The 27,222-nt window shown below is 38.3% G+C and overlaps 1 protein-coding gene across 1 annotated transcript in view; it reads left to right on the top strand.

Moving 5' to 3' along the window:
- Positions 1-27,222, top strand: part of CNTLN (centlein) — a 207,462-nt gene that overhangs the window by 56,364 nt on the left and 123,876 nt on the right. The window contains exons 6-8 of the mRNA XM_050912620.1: positions 745-878; positions 12,358-12,520; positions 22,108-22,302. Of these exons, the coding sequence (XP_050768577.1) occupies positions 745-878; positions 12,358-12,520; positions 22,108-22,302 (492 nt within the window). The remainder of the gene's footprint in view (positions 1-744; positions 879-12,357; positions 12,521-22,107; positions 22,303-27,222) is intronic.

Here is a 27,222-nt window from a genome sequence, read left to right as displayed (position 1 = left end):
TAAACCTCCAGAGAACTCTAGTAAGGTCACTATGTAGAGATCAAAGTCTTGGTTGAGTAAGCTGCCTTGCTGCTGTGTTTCCCAGATACAGCTTCACACTTTGCTGAGTGTCTTCTACAGTAACGCTTACTGTAAAAGGCAAACTATTGCTTGTTTTCAACGAACATTTCCAGCAGTTTTCTTGTACGCTATTTCTTTTCCTGAAGAAACTATTCCTTGCACTGAATTGGAAGTGCAAAATCAGTACAGGTTTAACAAGCAGTCTCAAAAATCAGTCTGTATCCATGATTCTTAGTTCATGTGTGCAATATTGTGCATTTTTTGGAGAAATTAAAACAGTGAATGTATAGCTGTTTTTTGTTAGGAGTAGTTTTTTTCTGTTATTTCTACACAGAAAACAAGGTTTAATCAGTTCAGTAGTTAGATAGTGTACTATTGCTCTGAAGAGCTTTGATTCAGGATTCTTCTTCCACATGCAGCAAACGAATTAAGGAAAACTTCCTACAGTAAAGAATAGGTGGCCACCTAAAATTTGAAATACCTTTTTTTTTCTGGTATTTCACATTTTTCATGCATGCACACATGCACATATACCTATATATATTTGCTTAGACCACAATAAATAGATGCATGCATGTATGTATGTGCACATCCATATGTTTATATACGTAGATAACACGCATAGTACGTTTTAAGTCTTTCTTATATATTATCTTTAATACATTTCAAATGCTTTCTTTGCAGAATTTGGAAACTGATTTAGCAGAGGCAAGAGAACAAATGAAAGAGTTACGCAGTATATGCAGTAACTTGTCATCTCAGGTAGCTGTGAAACAGGAAGAACTCTCCCAAAAGGATTGTGATGTGATCAGAGCTAAGTAAGTATTCCATGATTTCATTACCTTTAAGTCTGAATCTTCTCAAAAAGACTATTGTTCCACTTACAAAGCAGTATCTTGCATTAGAGGTGTTTTTGTGCAGCAGCGTATTTTCATACTATTCTGTTCTGCAAGATGTAAAGCTTTTGGAAGTGTAACAGTAGATGACAGTTTATGTAGGCTCTCTCTGATGTATTTTGACTCTTAGTATATTATTATCAGTTTTTGCGTAAGGATAGACTTTAAAAATTACACTTATGTAATTAGCATCAGGTCAGAGAACTACCAATCTCCATTGAAAGCAACAAAATACCAATATCATTTGTGACATAAACATTTAATTGGAGAGGCTAAATGCCCTAAACTTGGAAAAGCTTTAAGCCTAACTAACTTTTTAATTAGAATAAAATCTGACGAGTCAGCAAACGTCTACATAGGCCTGTGCTAAAGGTTTAAAGTGCGGTGATTTAAGCTTTATCTTGGGTCTTGCACACCATTTCTTTACACTGAATCTGTAAGATTAGTGCTGCATTATTTGAGTCATGGAAAAGAAATGAAGAGTGGAATGAATTATGTGAATTGACTAGACTACTGAATTCCTCAAAAGGAAGGTAATGGTAGAAGACAATTGGTAACTTCAGGTGAATTATCAGGAAATTGTCCATTTTTCTCTTCTTAGTTTGAGGCATACACAGTGTTTATCACTTCTGTGTTAGACAAATAATATTCCCTTCAATATTCCCTCAAACTGCTTATGCCTGAAGAGCTGCAGTTGGGATGCGGAATTCATTGGTATGGACACTCCTCTTTGCTTTCCAAGCAGAAATAATCTTACTGTAGGGAGTCTATTTGGGACAAAAATAGAAATATGATTTTTGATGCCTCTGACCTAAATTGTCGTCCTAGTATTTGTTGAAATCTTTACAGGAAAAATGATGTCTTGTTATTTTCATATTTAAAAGGTATAACAGTTGGGTTTTCAAAAGTAAATAAAAATAGGCAAGTTTAATGGGAAATTGTATTGAAAGAGGCAATCAGTGGAATTTGTGAAATTCATCAATGGACTAATAGGCTTTATTATCTTCTGAAACTATTCTCAGAAATATATACATGTGAGAGGACTAGGGACAGCAAAGAAGACATTTTTAAAGTCAGGTAGTCAAGGTTTGCAAAGTTACTGCTTGTTGGTTACAGTTTAGGATATTGCAGGCTGAATTGGCCAAATCATTGAACTTAAAGTTTCTCAAAATGTATTGTTTGCTATTCACTGCAAAACAACCTCTTAGAATTTGTCACAGACATCTTGTTTAAATATGTGATTAAAATAAGTATTTTTTTGAACATAAGGTCTGAACTTGAGGTAACAAAAAGATGGACAACATACTTATTTTGAAGTGTTTGAAGTCATCTTCTGTATGTTTTTCCATACAACCAACCTCCTAAATTTATGGAAAAGAGTTTGCCAAACTGATCATACATGTTTTTCTGTGTGTTGAAATGTTTTCCTTCCTAGATACTTAACTGGTATTGTGATGAATGATAGTATTTTTCCATATCGCTAGTATATGAGTTATACTTGACATGTTATATATGTATATATTTGGTCAGTATCATTTTAATTCTATGCCTGCTAATCTTTCTTAATGAACTGTCTTTGGCTACAAGTTTTTTGTTGACATTTCTATTATGAAAAAAGACGGTTTATGCTAAATGGCTTATTATATAAAATTCACAGTTTCAGGCAGCAGTTTCAGTAGTTAGCAATACAAACTAAGAATTTCAAATATTCTGTATTTTTTGTCGTACAGAATACTGAACTTTCTCCTTATCTTCCCAAGGTGTCAGCACATAGCTAAAACTATTTTTCTGTTGGTTCTTAATGAAAAAAAAACAAGTCAAAATAATAAAAGTCTATGTAGATAAAAGCCAAACTCTTACGTAAGTTGAAGAAAGCAACAAGTCGTGAATTAAAGGAAAAAATCTGAGAGGAAGATAAAGTCTTTACATCTTTTCATCTTCCTAGGCCAAGATCTTAGAACTGTTTTGACTTCATGATTGAAGCATTTGATTGTTCCTTTTTTTTAACTTTTTTTTTTTTGTTATCCTTGTTTAAAACTTAGTCTTATAAAAGTATCACATTGAATGCTCAGTTTTCATTTAATGCTGGCAGAAAATTCTTTGACAAATAGCTTGGAAAATACCCCATCTGCCTTACTATCTCTCAGTTTCCCATCATCATTTTCAAACTTTTGGAGCTGAAAAAGACAATCTGATTTGCAAATCTCTGTTCTCCCCACTGCTCTGTCTGTCTCTCCCTGTCTGCTGCCTGCCTGCCTTCCCCACCCTTTCCTTTTTTGAAGACAGACCAGGAGCACAGGCGTAGTTATTAGAAACAAGCTCTGGAGGAAGAAAGGAAGACGACTGGCTTCCTTCATTTGATGTCTTCCTTCATATGCAGTATAGGCAGATCCAGAAAAACACTCCTTCAGCTGACACCTTGGTAATACTGTCTGAAATTTTTACAGTAGATGCTAAAATCAATCGGAAAATAAAGTCTCTAAGGGTCTACGTGCAGACTGGTCTGGTGCTCCGTTTCTTGTGCAGTCATAACTTCTTGCTCTGTTCTGTGTATCTGTCAGTTTGTTAGCAAGAGTTTTTTTTCAGTTTAACAGTAACTATGTCTGTAGACACTAAGAGAACTGTTTTCTTTAAGGGGCAGTCTTTTTCAGCAAATTAGCAGAGACCAAAATTTTGAAGAAGTACTCCAGTCTAACTCTGGCCCTGTAGAATAGCAGGTGTTCTGAAAATCCCACCCAGTGTCAGTAAAAGTCTGTCACATAGTTCTGGGGTGTGGAAGATAAATTTTCTAAGACCAGTGAACAGACAGTATTTACAGGATCCATCCTGCACAGTGGACGTCTTCAAGAAGCCACGGCCTTTCTTTGCTGGCTTTATTTTTGCAAAGCAGTCTTCATCTCACTGGATTTAATTTCAGACTCCTGAAGTAGCTGTGAAATGCATTTCCTTGTTATATTTTTCATGTTTGCATTCAGTACAGATTTTCTGGATGTAGTTAGAGTCCCTGGTAGCCTTTCCATTTTCATGTTCTTGAAGAACGTTAAATCTTGCTGTTTGTTTCTGAAGGTTAACTCCAGTGCATCTCTGTGATTTTTGTTTTAAAATTATGCTAAATATCAGGATTTAGAACTTTGTGTTTACTGCTGAGCACTTGGTGGTCTGTCTCACTGGCACAGAGCTTTGGTGGAACTCTGAACGGGAAACTGGAGATGTTTGCTTGACTCACTGAGACTTGAGCCCTGCTGTCACAAGTATCCAGGAAATATGAAACTGTTTGCAAATACAGTAAGCTCTGTTCTAAAATGAATTAGAATTTCTTGCCCCTGTGTTCTTACTGGAAGTGTGTGCCATGACTTCATTCCTTTGATAAGTTTCTAGTCCAAATCTATCCCTGAACTTTTCACAACCACTTCTTTTGTAACAATATTGCTTTTCCCACCTACCCACTTGCTGCTGTTGCTGTTTACCTCCATGCTGTAAATTACGAGGCAGTGGGATTTCTACTCAACCCTTATTTTGCTGCTTTGGGATTTTCAGGTTATTCTTTGCTGTGTGCTGTAAACCATTTCATAGCATCTATGCCATTCCCCTGAGAAACCATAATTCATAGTACCTGTCACTGTGTTGTATTTCTAAACTACAGGTAATGGAATCTAGAGATTTCCTGAATTACCCCAAACCGTCTTATATTCCCTTGGTAATAGGGGTAGCTGAGGTACTCAGAATCGCAGTGTATTCACCAAAACTGTGGTGGTGAAACAAAGCCAACAACATGACCTAAAGTGGTGGGTGTCAACAACATTAACTCTATTTGCAGCACAGTTATACAGCTTCTGGAGTGACAGTAGCTACTCATTTCATTTACATCTCTGGGAAGCCACAGTTTACTCTTAAACTGTTGGCGTGTGCAGGACATAAAGGTTTTATTTAATGTTATCATCTAAGGATAGGAGGAAACTTTAGTTCACACTCTTGTCAGATGTGAGCCCAGAGCTATCTCTACCTTAAACAATAGTATGGATCTTAAATATTGTTATTGGCAGGACAAGGTGTCAAATCTTTGAGTCTTGCTGCAGTCTAGTTTGTAGTGTCTTCATGTAGTGTCAACCTTGCAATGTTTAAAGCAAAATCTACTAAGGTTATTGTAATCTTACTTTAGTGGCTGAAATAATTTAGTTATGCTCTTCTATTTTGACTTGAGAAAAACCTGTTTTTCATAGCAGGCTCTTCCTTGTGACTTGAAGAGTGCAGCTCGCTTTCTGTAAATTTCTTGGTTTCCCATTGTATTGGTCTTGAGGTGTTAGACTAGAGACAGAGAGGTGGTTTTTTTTCTCAGTAATATCTGGTGACTTCAATGTTGAATGGAGTTAAATACTCTGAGTGTATCAATCATGCTGTGTTTGTTTATGGGGAGGGTGGGAGCAGTGGGGAAAAAATAGACCTAGTAGGTGTCTCAATTTTGGTGCTTAGCTGAGAGAATATTGTTTTTTCTATTAGTGTTGCTGATGGTGACTTTTTTCTTAAACTTGTGTTTGCTTAGAGTTGTACAGTATATCGAAACATTTTATCAATATGTGCTCATATTTGTATACATGTATTCTACTTGTATGCATACATGTACACATCCACATATAACATGTTTTACGTGTAGATGTATCTATTTCTACATACCTGTGTATGTACGTATAGATGCATGTACACATACATATATATGGGTGTGTATATAGGCACATATATTTTAAATGCCACTCATTACCTTTGTTACATCCAATTTGCAATTTTTGATTATTTCGTCTGTTACATGCTCACCTGAGAGTATCATTTTACTTAGGACTTGACGTGCTTATCCTGCTGCAGTGACAGGCAGATGTCTCTCTTGTAGAGTGCTTGGTAGTTTGCTGATTTGAGTAAGCACATTAATAGATATCTTGATCAGAAATTAATTTTTATCTTGTAACTGTTTTTCTGATTATCATAGGGTTGATTTTGTATACTGTCTTTGAGCACGCTGCAAGCAAATTAGTAACAGAATCACACAGAATCACTGAGTGGCTGAGACTGGCAGTGTGTTGGGTTTGTGGGGGGGGGGGGGGCTACAGGGGCGGCTGCTGTGAGAAGCTGCTAGAAGCTTCCCTGGCTCCAACCCAGACCTGCCTCTGGCCAAGGCTGAGCCCATCAGCAACAGTGGTAGCGCCTCTGTGATAGCATATTTCAGAAGGCCGAAAAAAAAACCCCAGGTCCTGAGGTGTGTGAGAGTAAGATGGAGGAGGAGGAAGAGGAGCAGCAGCAGCAGCAGCTACAGTAAAGAGAGCAGGAGAGGAGGAAGAAGATGGCAGAAGAAGAGGAGCTCCAGTGAGGAGAGGAGTGGGATGTGAGAGAAACAACCGTGCACACACCAAGGTCAGTGAAGATGGAGGAGAGGGAGGAGGTGCGCCGGAGCAGAGATTCCCCTGCAGCCCGTGGTGAGAGGGCAGGCTGTCCCCCTGCAGCCCAGGGAGGTTAACGGTGGAGCAGAGATTCCCTTGCAGCCCGTGGAGGACCCCACGCTGGAGCAGGTGGCTGGGCCCAGAGAAGGCCGTGACTCTGTGGGAAAGCCCACGCTGGAGCAGTCCGCGGAGGACTGCAGTGCGTGGAAAAGGACGTGAGTTGGAGAAACTCATGGGGGGGCTGACCCCCGTGAGAGGGACCCCACACTGGAGCAGGGGAGGACTGTGAGGAGCCCTCCCCCTGAGGAGGAGGGAGCAGCAGAGACAACGTGTGACGAACTGACTGCAACCCCCATTCCAGCCCCCCTGTGCCACTGGGGGTGAGGAGGTAGAGGTATCGGGAGCAAAGCTGAGCCTGGGAAGTAAGGGGGGGTGGGGAGAAGGTGTGTTTCTAAGATACGGTTCTATTCCTTATCCTCCTACTCTGATTTGGTTGTTAACAAATTAAATTGGTTTATTTTTCCCCAAAACCGCGTCTGTTTTGCCTGTGACCATAATTGGTGAGTGATCCCTCCCTGTCCTGGTCTTGACCCACGAGCTTTTCTACTGTATTTTCTCCTCCCCATCCTACCAGGGGGGAGGAGCGAGCGAGCGGCTGCGTGGTGCTTTGTTGCCGGCTGGGCTTAAACCACAACAGGCAGACACCTCTGGAGATTGTGTAGTCCCGCTGCTCCAGCAGGTCTAGCCTTTTGCTCGAGCAGTATCAGCTACAGCAGGCTGCCCGGGATAGTGTCTAGCTGAGTTTGAGTATGTCCAAGAATGGAGACTCTGCAGCCTCTCTGGGTAGCCTGTTCCAGTGTTTGACCATTCGTACAGGATAAAGACATTTCTCTTATGGTTAACTGGAATTTCATGTGTTTTTTATTTGTGCCCATTGCCTCTTTTCCTGTGACTGGGCACCACTGAGAAGAGCCAGTCTGCATCTTCTTTATAGACTCCCATCAGGTATTTATACATGTTGATAATATCCTCCTGAGCTTTCCCTTCTCCAGGCTGAACAGTCCCAGCTTTCCCAGCCTCTCTATGTATGGCAGATGCTCTAGTCCTTTCATCATCTTTGTGGTCCTTCACTGGACTTACTCCAGTATGTTCATGTCTCTCTTGTACTGGGTAACCCAGAACTGGACACAGCACCGAGGTGCGTCTTACCACTTCTGAATAGAGGGGAAGGATCACCTCCCTCCCCCTGCTGGCAATGCTCTTCTGCGTGCAGCTCAGAATGTCATTGGCCTCTGCCATAAAGGCACATTACTGGCTTATTGTCAACCTGGTGTCCACCAGGATCCCCAGGGCATTTTCTGACAAGCTGCTTTCCAGCTGGTCAGCCCCGAGCCTATGCTAGTACATGGGGTTATTACTCCGCAGGGGCAGTAATTTGCACTCCCTTTGTTGAACTTCATGAGGTTCCTGTCAGCCCATTTGTCCAGCCTGTTGAGGTCCCTCTGAGTGGCAGTACAAACATCTGGTGAAAGAACCAGTGCCCCCAGTTCTGTGTCATCGGCAAACTTGCTATGGTGCACTCTGTCCCATTGTCCAGGTCATTAATGAAGACGTTAAAAAGTATTGGCCCCAATGTTAGCCCCTAGGATACTCGTCTAGTGCCTGGCCTTCAACTGGACTTTGTGCTCCTGATCACAACTCTTTAAGCCCAGTAGTTCAGCCAGGTTGAAGTCCACCTAACTGTCCACTTATCTAGCCTATACCTCATCGGTCCATCTATGAGCATTTTGTGGGAGACAGTGTCAAAAGCCTTACTACAGTCAAGATAAACAACATCCACGGCTCTCCCCTGACCCACTGAGTTAGTAATTTCGTCGGAGAAGGCTGTCAGGTCGGTTAAGCATCATTTCCCCTTTGTAAATTCATGATGAGTATCGCAATGATCTTTGTGTCCTTTATATAGTCCATCACCTTCCCAGGGGTTGAGGTGATGGTGCTAGAGCAGGTGATCTGCTCTGGTTTCCCAGATCCTTCTTCTTGAACATAGGAGTGACATGCTTTCTTCTAGGCCTCAGGAACCTCCCCTGATAGCCATGACCTTTCAAAGATTATTGAGCCTCTCTCAGCACTCATAGGTGCATCACATCAAGTCCCACGGATGTGTTTAAATGTTCCCTGATGTGATCCTCCTCCACTGAGATTGAGTCACAGGGACCTGGGATTGCCGGAGGCAAGTGTTACCTTTAAAGACAGAGCTGAAGAAGGCATTAAGTGCTTTGGCCTTTTTTATGTTCTTTGCTGCCAGAGCCCCTGCTGTTTTCAGCAGTGAGCCCACTTTATCCATTGTCTTCATTTTGCTGCTGATGTACTTATAAAAGCCTCTTATTGCCCTTCATGTTCCTCACCATATTCAACTCCACACAGATTTTGGCATTCCAAACGCTATCCCTACGTGTTTAGGCAATGTCTCTAAATTCCTCCTGGTCTCATGTCCCTGCTTCTACATCTTTTATCCTTCCTTTTACATTTGAGTTTAGTCAGGGGAGGTCCTTGTTCATCCATGCAAGCTTCCTGCTACCTTTGCTTGACTTCTTGCTCATTGGAATGGACCATTGTTGATCTTGGAGGAGGTGATCCTTCAAAATCAACCAGCTCTCATGGATCCTTCTTCTCTCCAGGTTGATGACATACTGGATTCTTCCAAGTAGGTCCCTGAAAATGCTCAAGTCTGCTCTCCTGAAATCCAGGGTTGTGATCCTGCTTTTTGCCTTTCTCCCTCCTCTCAGGATTCTCAACTCCCATCGTCTCAAGGTTGCTGCAGACAAGGCCGCCCCTGACCTTTACATCCCTGACCAGTTCTTCCTTGTTTGTAAGTACAAGGTCCAGCAATGTGTCTCCCCTCGTTAGCCTGTTGATTGCCTGTGGCAAGCAGTTATCATCAAAGCACTCTAGACACCTCCTGGATAGTTTGTGCCCTGCTGTGTTGTCCCTCCAGCATATACTGGAGCGATTGAAGTCCCCTGTGAAGACAAGGGCCTGCAAACATGAATCTTCTTCCAGTTCTCTGAAGAGGACTTCATTCTTCTTCCTGATCAGAAAGGATCGGCAGGCAGCCACCATGTCATCTGCATTGGTCTGCCCACACCTGACCCACATGCTCTCAGCTGGCTCATTGCCCATCCCAAAGCAGAGCTCCATCCATTTACACTACTCTTTCACATAAAGGACAACTTCTTGCCATGTCCTTCCTAAAGAGCCTGTATCCATGCATGGCAGTACTCCAGTCATGTGAGTTATCCTACCTTGTCTCCATGATCCCAATGAGCCCTGCAACTGCAGACAGATCTCTTAATTCCTCCTGTCGTTCTCCATGGGGACATGCTGTGTGCATTTGAACAGCAGCTTCAGATGGGCACCCAGTTGTCCTTATTTCCCAGGAAGACTCTTAAGAGCCTCCCCCATACTGATGTCCTGTCAGCATTTCCTTATTTATGTGCGTACACTTGAGGTGGCCCTCCCTGAGCCTTGTATTGTTCATCACAAGGTCTTTCCTGTCCTCACCAACTTGTGCCCTTTGTTTGACAGCCCGGGCCGCAGCTCCCTCACTTATTACTTGGTCAACATCTCTGTCCCCCACCATTCCTCGTTTAAAGCTCCCCTCACCAAGTTCGCCTGTCTGCTATCAAAGGTGCTTCATTCTGTGAATTTATATGTATTGCACCATTGGTGCTGAGTAATTCCTGGTAAGATTGAACATCATTTCCTCCTTCCTGTATAAAAATGAAATAAAAGAAGGTTCCCGTTGTGGATTTACAATGTAAAAATAGTACCTCATTCACTAAAGAGGATAAAAGCAGCTGTAACATACAACTGCAAGTTAAATACAGTGGTTGTGTGTTTCTGTGTCCCAAGAATTTTTCAGATTGCAACTATTTTGGTTTGTATAACTTTTTACTCAAAAAAGGAAAATAAAGCAAGTTAGGATATGTGTATGAAGAAATAAAGTTTGGTTTTTTAAAATGTGGTGTAATGGAACTGTGACAGAGTTTCCTTATATTTAAAAATCCTTGAGTCTGACATGAGCAAACATGTTAACATGTTCTGACTGTGCTGCAGTTCTTGGGTGGCTGCAAGGTTAAGCACCGCCCCCCCCAGCCCCTCCTCTTTAGGGTATGACTCATAACATCATCACTGCATTGATGTTTGCCAAGACCACTCTGCTATATTGCTGCTCTTTAATTTGTATGCAAACATACTACCAACATTTCCAGTAGTAACTGAGGATTCAATGTTATCCCATGTTTTTTTCTCTTCCACAACAAAAGGAAGATCTGATTGGAGAACCTGTGCAAAATTAATATAATCTATGTTTTAACTGGAGTGCAAAGGTGTCATTTTCTACTATATACTCACAGTCAGGGAAATGAAACAAGTGCTTGTTTGGAAGCTTGTTGTACGGGGTGTCGGAAAGTGCTAATGTATCAATATGTCCTTAGTTCTGCTGCTGTGCTTGTGAACAGAGTTACATTAGTACATATGAAGTACACACTGCAGTTGTACTTTGGTTTTGTTACATAAAAAGTCCTTAATGCGCCTGTACTGTTGTTAATTTTGAGGAGCTACTTTACATCTCATTGAGAACAGTAGGACTTAAATACTGTTAAGTAAGCATGTCCGTAAGTGGTCTCCTGTATTGGCCTGTTAACAGGCTTTTTAAAATAGTGCTTTTTTAACAACATTAAGTTGTCTGACGGTGTTATTGTGGTACATGGAATTTCAATTTTTATATAATTATTCAGATGTTGTACCTGTAGTGAATAATCAACATAGTAAGTAGTGGCACAGGTCTTAAGTGTTTTTTGGAAAGTTCCCTTAAAATGGTTTATTTGTTATTCTGCTATTTCTCAGGAAAACACAACGATGTTGGTATTGCTGCTTACCTTTTTGTACGCTAATCTTTGCTTGGACATCTCCAGCAGTATTATAAAAATGTAATGATAACTCATGTTGTTAATGATAATTCTAGGCACAGAGAAGTCACATACGTGTTTGAGGCCACCAAGAAAATTCTTTGAGGAAGTGAGGAAGAAAAGTAGTTGGACTGATAAACTTATATTTCAGTATCTGTATGTTATACTGGTGCGAAATGTGCTTGTCAATTAAACAGGGAATTAAGTAGCAAATATATGAAAAGGGATTAATGGAGTCATCTAAACTTTTAACTTGAGTTACAGAAAATATTCCAAGTTTTTAATCATTGTTTGTAATAAGTAAGAGTTACTGATCTTTGTTTCTGCCTTAATTTATAAGATCTATCAGCAGTACAGTAAAATTCTCAAGCAGACTGATTATAGTAGATCTGTCCTATGGTTGCATTACGATATGATCCCTATTATTGTGTTTATAGAGCTTTTATTGTTATGTTATATAATACACACCAAAGTTTACTTTTCTTATGCTGTACCTGCAGACAAAAAGTAATTTATCAGCAGACACACTTCGTGTGTCTAGGGAGTAGATGCATTTCAGAAAAGAGACTTGCTTTACACATACTCTGCAAGTTAAGAAAGACTTTTATCTTTTTTCTCATAGTTCTAGTTAAAAAAACCAACTTATTTTACAGTCCATGTGTTCTAAATATTTTACATTTTGACACTTACTGCTAAAGAGTTAACTGAATATTGATTAGAAAGTGTTGATGCAGTAGTGAAAATCCATTTATTTTAGAGCAGTTAGAGCATTAGAGGGAAATTGAAAGGCATTCCATTTTGAAACTTAACTGTTTTGTAGATATTTCACAAAAGTATGTGATAAATATTTTATATGTAACTTCTAGTGTTTATAAGGCAATTGACAGAAAAATAAATGAAAATAGGAAGCTCATTATCTACAATAAAATTATTTGAACACAATTGTTTAACGGAGGTCATTGTTGTTCTTTTTCTTAATTTCTCTTTATTGCTTGTTTTGCACAGGAAGGAGTTACAGGAGCTGCAGAATCTTTACCGACAAAACATTGAACATACAGCACAGCAGGCTGAGCTGATAAAGCAGCTTCAGGCTCTCAATACTGATACACAAAAAGTACTGAAAGACCAAGAAGATGCTCACACAGCTGAAACAACATCATATCAAAAAGTATGTCATTCTGCTTTATGATCACAGGGTTCATTTTAATATCCATCTGTACAATAGCAATGGACAGAGTGTAGCACTGTGTAGTGTTGCATCCTTTAGATCTCCGGATCTTTATTGTTACCAAAATATGGTTGGCAGAGTAACAGAGTTTATTGGCCTAATTACATCCTAGCATATATGGCCCCTTGCTTACATTGAATTGATGAGCCTTAAAAATGAAGATTTAATTGCATCTGAAGAAAAACAGGAGTGAATTGCCAAGCATATAAATTTCTTTATGTAGTTTTGCGTTTTCTATGTTTTTCTTCTTCCTCTCCTAGAGCTTTCAATTACTAAATTCTCCAATTTGTTTTTGATAATTTAGGAAAGAAATTCCTTTCACTTGTAAATAATGTGTGAATCTCAAACAATTTTACTGGTTTATGATGCAAAAACCTGCTCTATCAAAATTAACTGAAAAAATTGTTGCCATAATAGCTTTTTAAATGGATAACTAATTCAAAATTTTTTAACTATATTTACAGAACAGATTCATATTTTTGATGAATGCCAGGAAAAACGCTAACCCTGAAGAGCTGTTATATGTGCACTACTCAGAATCTCTCCTTTTGAGTGTAACAAATTATATGGATGTGTTTTTCAGTCTATAAGAAATACAGGAGATATGTTTCCTTCCTTTTTAGAAACGTTGAGAAGGAAGAAGACAAGGAAGAAGTTGTATATACAACTTTCACGTACCTTCTACCAATCTAGGAACTGTTTTCTCAAATTGTGTACTGTCAGTGCTTTTTCAAAAAACAGGTGTTTCCCTTTATCATCTTACTTAGAGTATGCAGTTTGTGATAAAATTGTGAAGCTAGGCCCAAGTCAAGCCAGAATCAGTACTGGGTTTCTAAAGATGTGTTTGGTTAACATTTAATAGCACATAGCGCCCAGCACATTCTTGTGTACTTAACTCTGCACAAGTTTATCATTGCCTGCAGCGACGATAGACATTAAGTCTTTTATTCACTACAGTAGTAGCCCAACCAAGCTACAGGTAGATTTCCATCAAAGTTGTTCAGAACCTGTACAAGGCAGGGGGAGTTCTACCTGTCTGGGACAAGACAAAGTAAATTACAGAATCTACACCACAATGTAGGTATCAGGAGTTGCTATTTCTTTCACTTTTCATTTTCCAGTCAATGCTTCTACAGGTTTTAAACGGATTTGAGTCACTAAAAAAAAAAAGGGGGGGGGGGGGGGCACAAATGAAGATAATATGAACTCTCTTCATCAGTGTTTATAAGACCATATTCTTCCAGACTAGTTCTACAGCATATGAAAGAAAATAAAACTGGGTTTTCATGAGACTGTTTTAAAGCATGACAAAACTCTTTATAAAGGTCACTTTACCTTGCATAATAGTGATTTTGCCAGTATTACTTACTTCAGTTTGGGAAAGAGTTTGACCTGTCCTATGAAAAATAATTTTGCTATTATAAGTTACTTGGATTATGGAAAATTGATGGGTATACTTATATAGCTATAGAGTTAAGCTGCTTCTAAACTGGGCTTGGCTGAAAATTGAGGATTGCTTCAGAAAGCTGGTTCACAGTTCTTTGTGCAACTTAGCAGGACTTACGACTTCTGCTTAGCTGATCATACAACAAGAACAAGAATAGTGTGGTTTTGAAGATAAGACCCTGTTTTTTGATAGCTGCTAAATACTTCCAACTCACAGATGACCCTAAAATTTGCTGGTTTGGAGGTGTTGAGTTCAGGATTTTTCCAACATGGAGGAGTAAGGTTAGCCTCTTGAACCAGCAAAAGCCAACTAAAACATTCTGACAAATTACTATTGTGGAACTGATAAGCTGTCTTTTTGTAAAATATCAAAATATCTAGTACACCTGGAAAAAATCTGTTCTTTTTGTTTTTTATAAAAATATGTAAAACCAAAAAAAAAGTATTATTTTAAAAAAACAGTAAAAAAAGGGTAAAAAAAAGAAAAAGTTAAGTTCCCTAAGTCAGAGTAGAATAGATCTAGTAATGTTTGTGGCAAATTGAGTTGAGAGAACTTCGGAGGGGAAAAGGAATTCCTTTATCATGACAATCCTGTTCTATACTTCTGATCAGAAGAACTGTATAAAATACCCAACTGTGATTGCTTCAAAGTAACATGCATTTTCCAAATCACAAGATACGCAGTCCTACTGAAGTCACAGCAGGCCTTTGGAAAACTCAGCATCTATAAAAATAATACAAATGCCTATATTTTCCCTTGAATGAGAAAGGCAAACTATTACAGACATATGTGTGTTCTGTTTGTCTTGCATTAATAATATGCAGGCTGCAACAGCTAGATAACGATGTGTCAGCTATTCCATAAACATATTCACAAAGGAATATTTTCCTACTGCTCCGACTGGCATTGAGCCTATCAGTGTGTACATCCTATGATATATTGTCCCTTACAGCAAGATCAATGACCTCTCTGTTAGTGGTCAGATAGGCAGTATATGCCATAGCTCAGGCAATGTGGTTGGCTCACATATTCCAAGTTCATCTTAACAGTCTACCATTTAGGAAGAACCGCTCTTTGTGCTGATGTTAATGTGTAGTACGAAACAGTAGACTGAATAAAAGAAAAAACATTTCTGATAAACCAGATCAAGGTCATGAACTTGCACTGGATTATGTGTAAATCCATTGAGGACCACAAATTTTTTCCAAGTCTAGTGGTAGTGGGTAGCATACACATGTGAAGATCTGTAATCTGTTTTATCAAGTTGCGTTGACTTGACATACTACTACCTTTTTTTTTATTTAAGTACAAATTTTAAGGGTGCTGTGTTCTACAATAACTCCTTTACGTTAGAGCATTTATGGAAACAAATTGATATCTATTTCATATTGCAGCTGTAGTTCTCATTCTCAAGGATAGGGGATATTTTTCTAAAATGTATAGCATCTGTTTTAGTGGTCCCAAATGCTCCGGGGACTTCATTCCTGTGCTGGATTTAATGAGACTCAATAGATTTGTCCTCACCAACAATTTCAAGGTGGAGAGACTTCAATCAATACTGGGGATAATAAGACAAGAAGAGATTCTGAACTCCTTAGCCAGCTTATCACGGTTTTCTGAAATTTACAGTTTAGGGCCTTTGTTTTTATAATGCAGTACTTTCCCTTGATCTGATGTGGCCTTTAGGTTCCTTGTTAATCATACTGATTAAAAATCTTGTAGTGAAAGGCCCTTTTAGTGAAGTGGAAATACCGTTATTTGTCATACAATAGGAAATTGTAATTCATGTCCTGGAACTCAGCTCTCAAACAGAGAATACTGTGGATAGTGGTACAGTACATGTCCGTGATGAAGAAAAGCATTGCTCAATAGTTAGATTTTTGGCATAATTAGAAAACACAGTAAGAGTTTTCAATTATGAGGCATTGCAGAAGTCTGCATCAAGTGCACCATAAAGTAGATAAAAATAGGATAGTGTCAGATACATTTTCGGATGTTGTGATTAATTTTGTGCCTGCAGTTGCCTTTGCTAGTCCTTCTCATGGTGTCAGTGTGTGGACATAGTTTGCTCTCCTTCAAGCCTGAGAAACTGTAATGAGAATTTCAAGTTACTTGCTTTGCCATCCTAAGGTTAAATTTTACCACTTCCAGTCTTTTTTGAGACTGCAACAACCTTTAAGCATAGTTAAAAATCATATATGTTTATTTTTATGTAAGCAGCGTTAAATTCACAAATTCACAAAATAAAAACTAAAAGCATACAGATAAGTAAATGGTAGTAACAATGCAGGTTCTCTCTCAAATTGGAATGCAAAACCTAAGTTCTTTCACACATGATAAGAGCTGAGAGAAACTAACTGTCCAGTCAAATATGCTGAAGTCCACATCAGTAATAAGTGAATCATCGTTTTCGTGGTCCACTTCATCTGTGAAAGCTGTGAGAAACTCAGATCTTTAACAGAGATTATCTCACACTTTAGTTCAAGCTTCGATACTGTTTTCTATTGTTGGTAAGTGTGTTAATTAGGTTAGTCTGTTTATTTCTTGTATACCAAACACCAGTACGGTTGGTCACATGCTAGCAAGTAGATTTTGGCATCACATGTGCCCATAGGTTAAAGTTGAAGAAATCCTGGGTAGACTCTGGTTCTCTCAGGGTGATGTTAAACTCTGCACTCACAGGTGATAGTTTTCATGGTTGAAAAACCCTGTACTGATATTCTCAGTGTGCTATAGTTCCTGCGCATAATGGTGTAGATTGGTATGTGCAGAATGCTTAAGGATTTGGGAAAAAAAAAAGTAAATAATCTGTAATTCTAAATCTGTCACTAATGTTTGCAAACCATTGTCTTAATGTTTCTGGCAACGATAATGTATTTTTTTACAATATGAGAGCTGTAGATGAAAGAAATTATGTAAATTGGTGAGACAGTGCAAGAGGAGTTGTACATCAAGGAAGGAAGAAAAATCTTAAGATTAAGCTTACTCAAATATGTTTGTGAGTAATGCCACTTTTGATCTGAGTTAGAATTATAAGATCTAATATATCTGAATTTTGTAGACAATCAGATTGGTCCCACAATGGAGGATTTTAAACACTACCATTTACAGTATGAATTATTAACATTTTTCTGCATTAACTAGGACTGGTGTTCTTCACAAGCCTACTGAATGTTCTCTGACAATACACTATATAGAGAGAAGAAATCTAAGTAGGGTTTGGTAGCATTTCACAGAGTTGTTGTTGCTGATAAACAGTCATTCTGAGAGAAATGTGTCAAAATTTTTATTTATTCAAAAAAGCAATCCACAAACCCTACCATTGGATAGCCATATCAACACAAGGAGTTGCACAAAACTGATTAGATGGATGAATACTGGAAGGCTACATTAGTGGGGGGGGAGAATCAGTCAGGAAACAGGAAATACTGGCTTCATTGAAGTAGACAGACTCATCAGTTTGAATTTTTGCAGTAACAACACTAATCAAAAAGACTGACATGTCCTTTTCTTTTATGTTCTCTTCTGTTATTTTTGAGAAAGGTATATTGCTAAAGTTATCCATTTCACATGGCTTCCAAAACAACCATGGTATTTGCAATTATATAGTACCATAAAGTTGAGGAAAGCACATCTTTTAGTTTATACTAGTGACTCTTGCTTGCATGTTGTCTGATGTTACTTACATCCATTCTGTACTTTCTTTTGTTTTTCTTCTTAACATCTCACTTTTCTTTGACATTTTTCTCTTGTATCATAGGTAAGCTTCATGGTCTTTCATCTTAAAAAATCACTCTATCTCTGCTTTTCCATTTTAAAACTAAACACCATGAAAGTGCTGTATATAGTCTGTCTGGAGTGCCTCTTCAGTTTCACCCTAGAGCTCCTCCAGCTGGTTTCTGCCCTTGTTCTTTTCAAATTCTCATAAACAGCATGGTCTTGTAACATGGATTTCTGCAATGGTGCTGTAATAGTTTCCTTTATAGTTTTATTGTGTCTTAATTTAGACTAACTTTTTTTCATTTGTGTCATTACCGTATGTTCAGTGTTACTGTATGTTTGAGTTCATTTACTTGGGTCTCTGTAATACACTTTTTTAGGGTGCATGCATTTAGATAAAACGTTTAACATAGGAGAATATTTGTTTTACACCCAATGTATATCATTGGCTACTGTTGCATTTTAATGAATGGATCTGCCTTAGTGTTAGTTCCTCACAGGAGTATACTTTTGAAGGAAATCTCCTGGATGTCCCCACTTTCTGTGCTTTAGTTGATATCATAGAAAAGTCTGTGAGAGCATTAACTAAATGCTTTTTGGATTATGGAACTGGAAATTATTTTGGAACTGGAAAATGTGTCCCAGCTGTTAATTGGCATTCGGTACACAGGAGCAGTCTAAACCTAGTTTAAAATAAATCCTGCACACTTGTGTAATGTTAGTGTTGATCATTTGTGTCAACTGTTTCACTCTGCAGTTTTTTTCCAGTTGCACTTATGATTCTGGCTAACACACAATACAATAGATAGCATGGGTTAATTATTTAGTTTTACTAGGTTGTGTTGGAATTCCTCAGCTTTCCTTGGTCTGACGTAACTTAATTTTGTCATCACACATATTTAATGTATGTCAGTACTTTACCTCACCCCATCATTATCAGGCTGTTAAATAGAGTCACATCTTTCGGTTCTCCTGGAAGTCCTAGCTTTGGTCTGGCATTTTTGGGTTACTTGATGACATTAAGCACACCTATTGTTCTAATGAAGTTTTCTGTTTTAAGTAACTCTTCAAAGATCTAGCAAAAAGTGTTTTCTGGTAAAATCAGTTAAATCAATGTAGGAAATGGTTAGGGTAGCCGAGAAGTATGGAATACTTCATTTTTTGTAATTCAGCTAAGTTACTCTTCCTTCCTGACTGATAAATAATGCTCTTGTGTCGTATAGACTAAATTTATTACAGTGTACTGATTTCAGATACTTTTAATCTTTTTTTTATTTGTTTTTAAGTACCTTCACCTGTAACAGTCTATGTTGCCTGTCAGAGAATGGACAGCTCTAAGGCATTAGAAAGAGATTCTCAAAATACAGTCAGTGCAACAGTTTTTGCAGAGCACAGTCTTGTGTTGCTGGCTGTTGCCTTTTTTTTTCCAACTACCAAATTTCATAAAACGTATAAAGAATGATTTTAAATATTTTCCTTTTTCTTTCTATCTTGTAAACATAAATATTTTTTATATCTCTTCTTGGGGATTAAACAATTTCGTGGGTAAATCTCATGTCTTATTGAGATTCATGTAAGGTATAACCACTCACTTATGTACAGTCAAGATTTCACTCCTCTTTTCTGTGAAGCTTGCTAGTTCTGAGATAAATAATTTACAATATTTTTGTCTTTCTTTTGGGTTTTCTACTCAATGTTCCATCTCTAGTCCTCTGATCTCCATTCTACGTCTTGTCTCTCTACACCTGACTTTCTGTATCTTTATTAATGGTAGACCTGTTTCACTATATGTGCAATTCTGTATGTTCTGGAATGTGCTTACTGCAGTGTGATTAAATGTGGTGCCTCTTCTAAAACAGGGTCAGAAATGAGCAGAAAACCCCAAAATAATCCAATGTAAACATTAAGCATATATGTAATCCACAAAACAGTGCGTGGCCGTAAAAGAAAAGATAGGGAGCCAAATGGAAATTTGGAAGCGGTTCTAGTTATCTGTGGACAATAGATAAAACTATTTCTTTTCATACAGATAATTTTCATTTTGAAATTTCCTGATGTTAAATACCTTAAAAAAAAAAAAAAAAAAAGACTCTGAGTCCTATAAACTAGTGCATTGGTGGTGTTTAAAAGAATATATAAACCTCAGTGTAAAAAGATGAATGGTGTGAATGTGGTTTTTTGCACGTAGCTTTTAGCTAGTTTTGTACTTGAAATATCTGTGTTTTGTTATTGCTGTTTTCAAAGCAGGAAAGGTTGGAAAAGTTTATGCAAGTAAAAAGACATGCTATTTGTCTTGTCCTGACAAATGCTGACTACCAAACATACCCATTAGCTACATTAGGGGATGTGGCTGCCAGCTAGAAAAAAGCATCATATTTTTGATGTTCTCCATTCATCTTACTAGGATGTTACCTTTCAGATACTATAATTAAAACCACTTAAGTGCTGCTAGTCATAAAACCAGCAAACTGTCATACCAGTATGATCTAGCTAATGAGCTTATATAGTTATAGCTGGAAGTAACTGTGTCTTGATGTTCCATTCGTTTGGAAGGACATTATCTGAAAATGCCTGGTTTTGATAAATGAACTGTTTATTTTCCTGTGAGATACTTACTGATTTCCATAAGAAATTGGCTAATCTTGAACTTGCATTTCTAGAGATGATGTAAGCTTTCTTAAATATATAAGAAAGATTCAGTAGGCACAGAAATTTCCATGCAAAAGTTTAATTTTTAAGACTCGGAGTAATTCGAAATATCAGTCTGTCTGGACTTTGAATTAATTTTGCCCGAGAGACATAATCTCTGATCTGCTTTGGAAATAGGCAAGAAGTAATTTACTTTGTCCTAAGTGGATTTTGAGAGCCCATGGGAGTAGAAAATGATAGGAAGAAGGAAAGGAAGAGAGATTACTGTTTCCAAATTTCTCACAAAGTGTTAGGTAGACAGTTTCCAAATCTAAAAGTTGTGATTGTTTTTTAAAGGCTTTAACTTCTAAATGACGTAAGCAGACGCAAGGTAGAAAGAAGTGTATCAGTTAAGTAAAGCTGACAAGACAAAGAGCAAAATGGAGAGTAAAATAATGTTTTTACAAGTAAAATGACTTATGTCAGTTCCTTGTACTTAGAAACATTATTGATAGATTTGGCAATTCTGATTTTCATATTTAATTAGTTTCTTTTGGATGGAATGGCAGAGATAGATTTTCCAAAGAAAACTGTCAGCTGCGAACGTACATACATGCCTTCTACAGATTATTTTATAGTAGAATAAATAGTCAGAGGGAATATTGTTTATTTTGAGAAAAAAGGACAATCAAAGGAATGAAGGACTGAAATGAAGAGAGAGAGGAATGTATGCTTAGGTAGTACAGCTGTAGAGTCATGTATTTCCTTCAGAATCTGTACTGTTGTTTGTTCAACTACAGGTTTAGTTTTCAAACTGGTTTTTATATGTTTTTCGTTAAAAGCTAATTTTGTTTTAAACAGTTTTCAGATGTTTATATTGAAAAAGAAGGGTAAAAATGGAGGGATGGGGTGGTTGTTAAGTTCTCTTGTTCTTGCAAAATAAGTTTTTTGTCAGTTAGATGGCGTGTACTGCTAGTTATTACTTAGATGTAGTTCTAGAAATTCTTTGTGTATGGAATCTCTTCTAAGCGATTGCAGAATATATACAATATTCTGGTTTCAGCAAGAACAGCTGAGCAACAGCCAGGGATAAGAGCTTATAATATCATCTCTGGGTTTTATAGTTAATGTCAAAAAAATTCCCACAGAATAATTATTTAAACAACCATTTTACACTTCATACAAAATGCAGTAGGCATTAACGGATTCACTGTATTGCTAACCAAGCTATATTAAAAACGTTAGTTTTAAAAGATCAAACTACTCTATAAAAGACAAGGATGGTATTTGGTATTCTTGCTCCTTTAATTTCATTCCCAGGACAGATGTTTCAATTTTTTGCCTATTCTCAATAAGGGATTTTTTTTTTTCTTTTGTATTTTCTGCATTTTATATAAACTGTTCAAGAAGTAAAATAAATCCTGATTTTTAGATGTCCATTTCTATTCATAAATGCCATAAAGAAGCAACTGAAACTGGTAATATTCTAATGTAAGTTGTGTTTTTCTGGAAAAACTTCTTTCAAACGAAGTTTCAGTGACTTACAATCACTTTTCAAGAGCATGACAGGAGGCAGGACAAGAAGTGTGAAAGAATTGTGAAAATGTAAAAAAGAGAGGGTGTTCTTTGTGGATAAGTTACTTAAATCATATTTTCTCTCCTCCTGTATTTATATGGCTATCTGCATTGAAGTTATTTTTAATCCTGTTATTTCTCTTCTCTGCTCTCATAGCTGTATAACGAATTGACTTTGTGTTTTGAAACTGTTAAAACAAATGAAATTCAACTGCAGCGAAGCTGTGCTTCTCTTCAGGATCAGTTACTTGGAAAAGATCAAAAGATTTGTCAGTTACAAGAGCAACTTCAGCAGGCTTGTGATGCTTTAAATGCAGTACATCAGAATTCTTCTCCAAAATGTGAAGTACAGGTGAGTCTACTTCTAGAATAATAAAATTTGTTGTTTCTTATTTTAAATTAACCTTCTGTACCAGCCAGTTTTAAAGGAAATTGCGGGGGGTGGGGGTGGGGGGTGGGGGGGTTAAGAAAAACTGTGCAACTATGCTGCTGCAGTAGTGTAACTATTTCTGCTGTTGCTAATAGAAGGTACTTCACGATTAAATCTATCCTGGGAGAAAAGCTGAGTAACGGTGTCAGTATTGAACAAGACTCTTATTTATATTCTCTAACAAAGACACCAAAAATAAAAATAAAACCAAAATGATTTTGTTCCTGGAAACAAATTCCTAGAAAAAATTGTGAAGTTTCTGCAATTTCTCTCTGAAAATGAAATGTATTGGTCCTGATTTGTTTCATTGTTCCTGACCATGCATCTAAACTTTAGATCATAGATCTAAAGAAAGTATTATGGTGAGGAGAAATATTTCTCTAAAAATTTCTAAGCTTTAATGTGCCATTTGGAACTATTATAATAAATCGGTCACTCTCACTAACAGGCCTCCAACTACAAGTGTGCCAGATCTTACACATACACCCCTGACATTTTCCAAAGGCCAATTTATGACTTAAAGTGAGTTTGAAAGGCTTTGAAATGATCTACCCACAATGGTTTTGTAAACTCTGTTGCTTAGTTTCTTCCATAGATTTGTCAATGAGATGTACTTGCGCATTTCAGTTTTACTAACGCTCTCCCTTGATTAAGCAGAGAACAGAAAATAGTTAAGGTGATAATGCTTGTTAAATGCAAAGCTTCACTTAGTGTGGGTAGATAAGGTAGATCTATAATCAAGGATTATATTCAGGAGCCCAAAGGAGCTTGAATATTTAAAAAAACCATAGTGTTTAATTTCTGAAAGTTTGTGTAAGTAGTAATGTGCTATGAAACAGAAAAATCACAGAATGCAGAATCTCCTGGATGTGTTCATGGTGGTCATGCGAGAGTTAATATTCTAACTTTATCCAGAGTATTACTTAAGTGTTCATCATAACACTCTTAACTCGTATTTTGTATGATTTTTAAAGTTCCCCTTAATCTAATGATTTGATAATTTTGTTTCACAAATGATAAAATACATTCTTTTAAGTCTTTCTTGTGGAGTATTTACCTCTTGATATATTCTTGACCTTTTTCTGAATCTTAGAAATAATTAGGGTTTTTTCTTTTGGAAGATTTTGGTGGATTTTTTGAAAAGTTATAAATATAAAATTAGTCTAAAGCTGTTGCGACTCTAAACACAGCTTTGGATCATGGTTTTTGAATGCTCAGACTGTATTTCTGAATACATCATTCTGTTTTCATCATCTTGTATTGCTCTGAAGAGTTCTTTGCAGTTTATTTTGTCAGACTATTTTAATTTTTTTATCATAAAAGCTTTTATTATATCTCTAGATTATATTTCCTGAGGTTAAGGAGGCCTTTATTGTCTCTGTGAAGTGATGTTAGAATGCTTTCCTCCATGTACAACACCTATGTTGTCTAACCTGGATATTGTGTGACAGTTTATTATACAGTCATGCCATATCCCGTGAGTACCTGGTGTAAATATTTGGCATTGGCTTTTGTCTTTATTATCCTGAATAGCTTAGTAGTATTAGAAAATTTTGTTACTACGCTAGCCTCTTACCTTTCTATATTTTTTGAACATCTGGGACACCACAGGTGACTCTTTCCCACTGAGTAAACTAAGCATTTATTGCTATTACTTATTTCTCATAATTAAAGCAATTCTTTAACTGTAAGATTTTTTTCTCCCCTTAAAATACAGCAGTTGGGTTTCTTTAAGAGCTCCTAGTGTGGAGCTTTGCTGAAATCTTCCAAGTAGACAATTTCCCTCAGATCAATTTTGTTTACTTATTAAAAGAACTTTAGGAAATTTCTGAGATTAAAAGTAAGACTACTTTAGAAGCTAGTGACAATCTACAATTGGTGATTCAACTTTATACTTGATTTCGTTCGGATGTTTTAAATGAATTACATCCAGTGTGGATGAATTGTTACTATTTCTTTTGTTGATTTATTCTATGTCTCCTCCTAGTGGCGTCTGAACTTGAAGTACATTACCCAGTATGCTCCATGGAAATTAGGATCCAAACGTGAAGCAGTCCTAAATTACTTAATGGTGAACATGGATGCAAATAATTATTTACCTATGGCCTTTTGTTGGCTTTCTGCTATGTTTCCATTTTGGTCCTATCTCAGCCTTTTAGACTCTCTGGCACTCTCCCTGTTCCCAGTGTATTTGAAGGAGTGTACTTGTGTCGCGGTTTAGGCCCAGCCGGCAACAAAGCACCATGCAGCCGCTCGCTCGCTCCTCCGCCCCCCGGCGGGATGTGGAGGGGAAAATACAACAAGAAGGCTCCTGGGTCAAGACCAGGACAGGGAGAGATCACTCACCAATTATGGTCACAGGCAAAACAGACGCGGTTTTGGGGAAAAATAAACCAATTTAATTTGTTAACAACCAAATCAGAGTAGGAGGATGAGAAATAGAACCGTATCTTAGAAACACACCTTCCCCCCACCCCTCCCTTCTTCCCGAGCTCAGCTTTGCTCCCGATACCTCTACCTCCTCACCCCCGGTGGCACAGGGGGGCGGGAATGGGGGTTGCAGTCAGTTCGTCACACGTTGTCTCTGCTGCTCCCTCCTCCTCAGGGGGAGGGCTCCTCACAGTCTTCCCCTGCTCCAGCGTGGGGTCCCTCTCACGGGGGTCAGCCCCCCCATGAGTTTCTCCAACTCACGTCCTTTTCCACGCACTGCAGTCCTCCGCGGACTGCTCCAGTGTGGGCTTTCCCACAGCGTCACGGCCTTCTCTGGGCCCAGCCACCTGCTCCAGCGTGGGGTCCTCCAGGGGCTGCAGGGGAATCTCTGCTCCACTGGTAACCTCCCTGGGCTGCAGGGGGACAGCCTGCCCTCTCACCACGGGCTGCAGGGGAATCTCTGCTCCACTGGTAACCTCCCTGGGCTGCAGGGGGACAGCCTGCCCTCTCACCACGGGCTGCAGGGGAATCTCTGCTCCGGCGCACCTCCTCCCTCTCCTCCATCTTCACTGACCTTGGTGTGTGCATGGCTGTTTCTCTCACATCCCACTCCTCGCCTCACTGGAGCTCCTCTTCGTCCTCCTCCTTGGCAGTCTTTTCCCCTTCTGAAATATGCTATCACTGAGGCACTGTCACCGTTGCAGATGGGCTCAGCCTTGGCCAGAGGCAGGTCTGGGTTGGAGCCAGGGAAGCTTCTAGCAGCTTCTCCCCGTTGCTGATTGGCTCGGCCTGGGCCAGCAGCAGGTCTGAGTTTGGAGCCAGAGAAGCTTCTAGCAGCTTGTCACAGCAGCCACCCCTGTAGCCCCTCCCCCACTGCACAAACCCAACACAACTTGTCATGATTATTCAGAGAATTTGCTGTTTTGTTAGTGAATGTAGGTTCAGTTTGACCTTCTGCAGAAATAAATCAGTTGAACATTTATGTGATCTGTCATGAGCTCAGTCAGATATTTATCAGTGCTAGTGGAGAAGACGTGGTAGGAAGCAAAAGCAGACAACTTATGATAATGAATGTAATATAGTAAGCTAAATGCAGTGTATGAACCTTCATTTTTCAGTAAATTAATCTTAACCAGGCTGTGATGGGACAAATGATTAGTGTTACTGAAGCAGCCTCACAGGGAAGGAAAAGTGTATGGCTAGTGTCCATAGTTGCTAAGTTTATAGGAGAACTGAGATGTTAAGCAGTATGTGCTTAACATGCTTAATATTTTCTCTTGACTAACGTTCTTCCATTCTGCTATAGCTAATATTCCAAATTTTGCTGACATGCAGTCTTACTCTGGTTGACAGGCCAGAGTATGCCTTTTGGGAACGTATCACAATGCTCATTGTTGGCTGCATTTTGATGACAGCCAAATTTCCCATTACCAACTTTACTATCTTGCATAAACATTAGAAAGGTAATGATTATTGTGTGGTTACACAGCTGAGGTTTCTGCAGGGGAAAAAAGTGATTACTTATCATTACTTCTGTGACCTGTTATAACCAGAATCCTGGTCATTTGTGAAGTTCTGAAGTTAAACGTGATTAAGAGAACCTCCTAACTCATTCTGCTGTCTCTTGACTGCAACATCAGTAGAACAGGATGGATTTGGAACAGAGGCTTAATTAAGAGGACACCAAAGCAATGTAGGCATCTACTAGTTTTCCTGTTACCATTTTTTAAAACAATCCTTCCTAAAAAAAGGAGTTGTTTTAAATGACAATTGTGTTTCTGCTGTAAAGTACTGATTTCTTGAACATGTTCAGATTCGTGCCTTGCTGAAAGCTCATCCTGTGGGACATGCTAACAGTCTGTCGACAGCACTAATATATCTTCTTCAGACTTTCACTACCCGGGAAGATTATACATCAGTGTTGCATATGTTAGCACATACTTTTTCCTGGATTTGAACTTTTCTTGCTGTTGAAATTACATTGTAGTCAGGCAAAAATGAGTTTTATGTTATTGGCTTTATTAGTGAGAATATCTCAGTTTTCTTTCATTAAGGGTAAAATATGCCTTTTTTTAATATCGTAATCTTATTCTAGTCAGTGTGGCGCTTGTGTTGGTGAGGGCAAACTTTTCGTTGATTTTATTTTGACTATTCTGGTAATGTGTGTGATGAAGAATTTGAATCTGCTTTACAGTAATTTTCTGTTTACATCTTAGTATGTGTGCATTCAGCAGCTCTCACATACCTTTTATCTGATCAGAGAGATTAGGCATCTTTGAATTTCGAAGTCTTTTTAGTTAGATCTATGCTCACGCTACACAGTAAAAAAGAACAGGACAAAAATATTTTAAATAGTTTTCAAAACATAAGCCTGTGAGGTTTGGTTAATTTCATCTCATATAATTGTTGTTT

The sequence above is a fragment of the Gymnogyps californianus genome, chromosome Z (genome assembly GCF_018139145.2).
Source record: "Gymnogyps californianus isolate 813 chromosome Z, ASM1813914v2, whole genome shotgun sequence".
Lineage (NCBI taxonomy): Eukaryota > Metazoa > Chordata > Aves > Accipitriformes > Cathartidae > Gymnogyps > Gymnogyps californianus.
This window is presented reverse-complemented; position numbering and strand designations above follow the sequence as displayed.